Here is a 3,276-nt window from a genome sequence, read left to right on the forward strand (position 1 = left end):
CCGCCTCCTCGATGCTCATCTCCTCGTCGGAGCGCGACTGCATGCGGCTCATCTTGCGGTGGATGCTGTGCGGCGTGGTGAGCGTGGAGGTGAGCGAGCGGCCCGTGGGTGAGCCGGGGCTGTGCAGCGTGGCCGCCCACACGGACGAGGGCGGGTCCTCCACCACGGGCGACGGCAGGATGATTGACGACTCGTCCATGAAGCGCAGGTCGCCCGTGTCCAGGCCGGTGAGGATGTCGTAGGCCATCGGGCCATAGTTGAGCGACGACGGCGGCCGCGTGGTGCAGATGCTGCTCACGCTCATGGCATCGGCGAACATGGCGGGCGGCGCGATCACCCGCTCGTCCAGCATGTCAGTGGGCGTGGAGGCGGCCAGCGGCAGGATGGGCACGGCGTTGATGGGTCTCAGCGGCAGCGAGGTCGGGTGCAGCGGTTGCTGCGTCTTGGGCTGCGGCTGCGGCTGCGGCTCCCCGCCCGACTGCACGCTCAACGTCTCGTCCGAGTGACCGCTGTTGTCGTCCTTCTCCTCCTTGGAGAAGTCGCCCGACATGCGCTTGGCCAGCGGAGCCGTGGCCGCGCCGAGCGTCACGTCCAGCAGCCCCGAGCCCTGCAGGCCCGCCTCGTGCAGGGCGACGTCCGGCAGCGTAGGCGCCGGGCCTCTGGGCGCCTGTGGGTGGTGGTGGTGGTGGGCCGCGAAGGGCAAAGAGCGGGTGAGCGTGACGGCCAGCGCTCCAATGCCCGCGTCGGACGAGGAGCTGCCCTCCAGCGTGGTCGACGTGTCCAGCACGCTCTGTTCGGGGATCTTGGGCAGGGTGTCCGCCGTCGGCGTCTTACGATGCTGCGGCGGGGGCTCGAGGCGCGGCACGGCGCTGTTGGGCAGCCCCGACCGCCTCCCGGTGGGCACCTGGCTGCTCTCCTCGTCAGAGTCGAAAGCGGGGCTGCTGGAACGTTCCGACTTCTCCGTGGGCTCTCCGCGACGCTCCGAGAAGCTGGTGGTTTCTGTGGTCTTGGAGGAGGTCTTCTGACTCGAGGAGGAGTCGCTGACGCCGGAGCCGCCCTGCGGAGCCTGCTGCTGCGTGCTGGCGACGGGCGGCGGGGCGGGCTGCGGCTTGTCCTGGCTGAGCAGCGTGCTCTGCGTCTTGCTCATGCCCAGGCCGGCTGTGCGGCCCGCCATGCCCGCCATGCCGCCGGCGCTGAGGGCCACCAGCGTCTGCATTTTGCGGTGCTTGGCTTCCGACTTCTTCTGCATGTCGTAGGCCGTTTTGTAGATGCCGGCGTAGAGCACGAAGAGCACGACGAGCGTGACCCAATAATAGGTGACGATAAGCGCCGTGTTGAAGACAGGGTCGCGCAGGAACTGCACCTCGCACTCGTTGGGCTGCAGCGAGCGGTAGCCCACGAAGTGCTCCCAGCCGAAGATGCTGATGAAGAACAGCAGCGACGGGATGATCCACGTCATGGCCACCATCACCAGCACCTTCGTGCGGGTGCGCCAGCCGCGGTACTTGGCCGCGATCTTGACGGAGCAGAAGCGGTCGATGGTGATGAGCAGGACCGTGTACTGCGACGCCAGGCACACCGTGTAGTCGACGGACAGCCACAGGTCGCACAAGATGGGGCCCAGCGTCCACTCGCCCATCAGGACGTACACGGTGTACAGGGGCATCGACACGGAGCCGATGATGACGTCGGTCATGGCGAGGGAGGCGATGAAGTAGTTGGAGGGCTGGCGGATCGCGCGCTCCACGATGAACGATAGCAGCACCAGGCAGTTTCCACCCACGGTGATGATCATGCAGCACGCCAGGCAGATGGCGATCAGCACTGTCTGCCAGAGCTCGAAGGGCGGTAGCACCGGCTCGGCGCCCTCCGTGGCGTTGATGCGCACCATCTCGCACTCGAGCGACCCGTTGCCGAGGCACGACGAGTTCTCGCCCCACAGGTCCGTCGTGGCGTTCAGGAAGCTGATGACGGGGTCGCTCGCTCTCGTCCCTGACCTCCGGGGATCGATGTAGGGGAGGAGCGTGGTCGTCCCTGCACCCACGCCCAGGGGGTCTCCCAGGGGGTCTCCCAGGGGGTCTCCCAGGGGCGCCGTCATGTTTAGCACCGACTCCCTGCCGTCCGCGGTGACGTCACCATCGCCGCTCCGCACGCGCTGCTGCTTCCTGAAAACAGACGGGCGTCAGAGGCGGAGGGAAGCCGGGGTTGCGCTGAGTTACGCCGACTCAGCAGAAATGTATTGCACTTAATAAGCTACAACGAGATAAATTGCTCAAAAAACTATATTTGAATGGACATTAGGAAATAATGACTTCAATTGGCAATTTGTACAAATGACCAATAAAAATGATTAAGGTACACTGCAAAATCCTTTAATGAAGGTAAACCCAAATGCAACTCATGGCAAAAATGCGTAAATGGCTATTAACCAGTTGCGGTAAAGGATAATTACGGATAATGAGATAATAAGAAAATGAGCAGCTGATAAGAGGTATATCGAACACTGTAAATAAGGCGAAGAAATTACGAAGCATACTTATGCAGTGCACGCACACACACACACACACACACACACACACACACACACACACACACACACACACACACACACACACACACACACATATCTATCTGTCTACATATATATTCACACACACACATATATGTATGTATATACATACATATGTATGAATATATGTATATATATATGTATGTATGTATGTATATATAGAGATGTATGAATATATATAAATATATATATATGTATGTATATATTTATTTATTAATCTATTTATACACACACACACACACACATATATATATATGTGTGTGTGTGTGTGTGTGTGTGTGTGTGAGAGAAAGAGAGAGAGAAAGAGAGAGAGAGAGAAAGCGAAAGAAAGAGATAGAGAAGTAGTCAGATGTATGTATAGATAAATAAAGAGTGAGAAAAGAATAAGAAGGAAAGAAAGAGAGAAAAAACACACAGAAAATAAATTGAAGAAATAGTTCACAGTATAAAACAACGAATTAAATGGGAGAGGAGAGGGGGAGTGAGGAGAGAGAGAGAGAAGAGAGGAAGAGGAGGAGAGAGATGAGAGAGAGAGAGAGGAGATGGAGATGAGAGAGGAGAGAGAGAGAGGAAGGAGAGAGAGAAGAGGGGAGAGAAAAGAGAGAGAGAGTAGGGGTAGATAGATAGATAGTTAGATAGATAAAATAGATAGTTAGTAGTTAGAGAAATAAGAAAAACATCAGTATCAGCACCAAAAAACAACAAAA

At 56.9% G+C, this 3,276-nt stretch overlaps 1 protein-coding gene across 1 annotated transcript in view; it reads right to left on the reverse strand.

The window, feature by feature from the left end:
- The window catches only part of LOC125028682 (probable muscarinic acetylcholine receptor gar-1), a 33,305-nt gene that overhangs the window by 2,193 nt on the left and 27,836 nt on the right, over positions 1–3,276 (reverse strand). The window contains exon 2 of the mRNA XM_047618157.1: positions 1–2,165. This exon is cut by the window's left edge and continues 323 nt beyond it. Within this exon, the coding sequence (XP_047474113.1) occupies positions 1–2,165 (2,165 nt within the window). The remainder of the gene's footprint in view (positions 2,166–3,276) is intronic.

This window comes from Penaeus chinensis, chromosome 9 (genome assembly GCF_019202785.1).
Source record: "Penaeus chinensis breed Huanghai No. 1 chromosome 9, ASM1920278v2, whole genome shotgun sequence".
Lineage (NCBI taxonomy): Eukaryota > Metazoa > Arthropoda > Malacostraca > Decapoda > Penaeidae > Penaeus > Penaeus chinensis.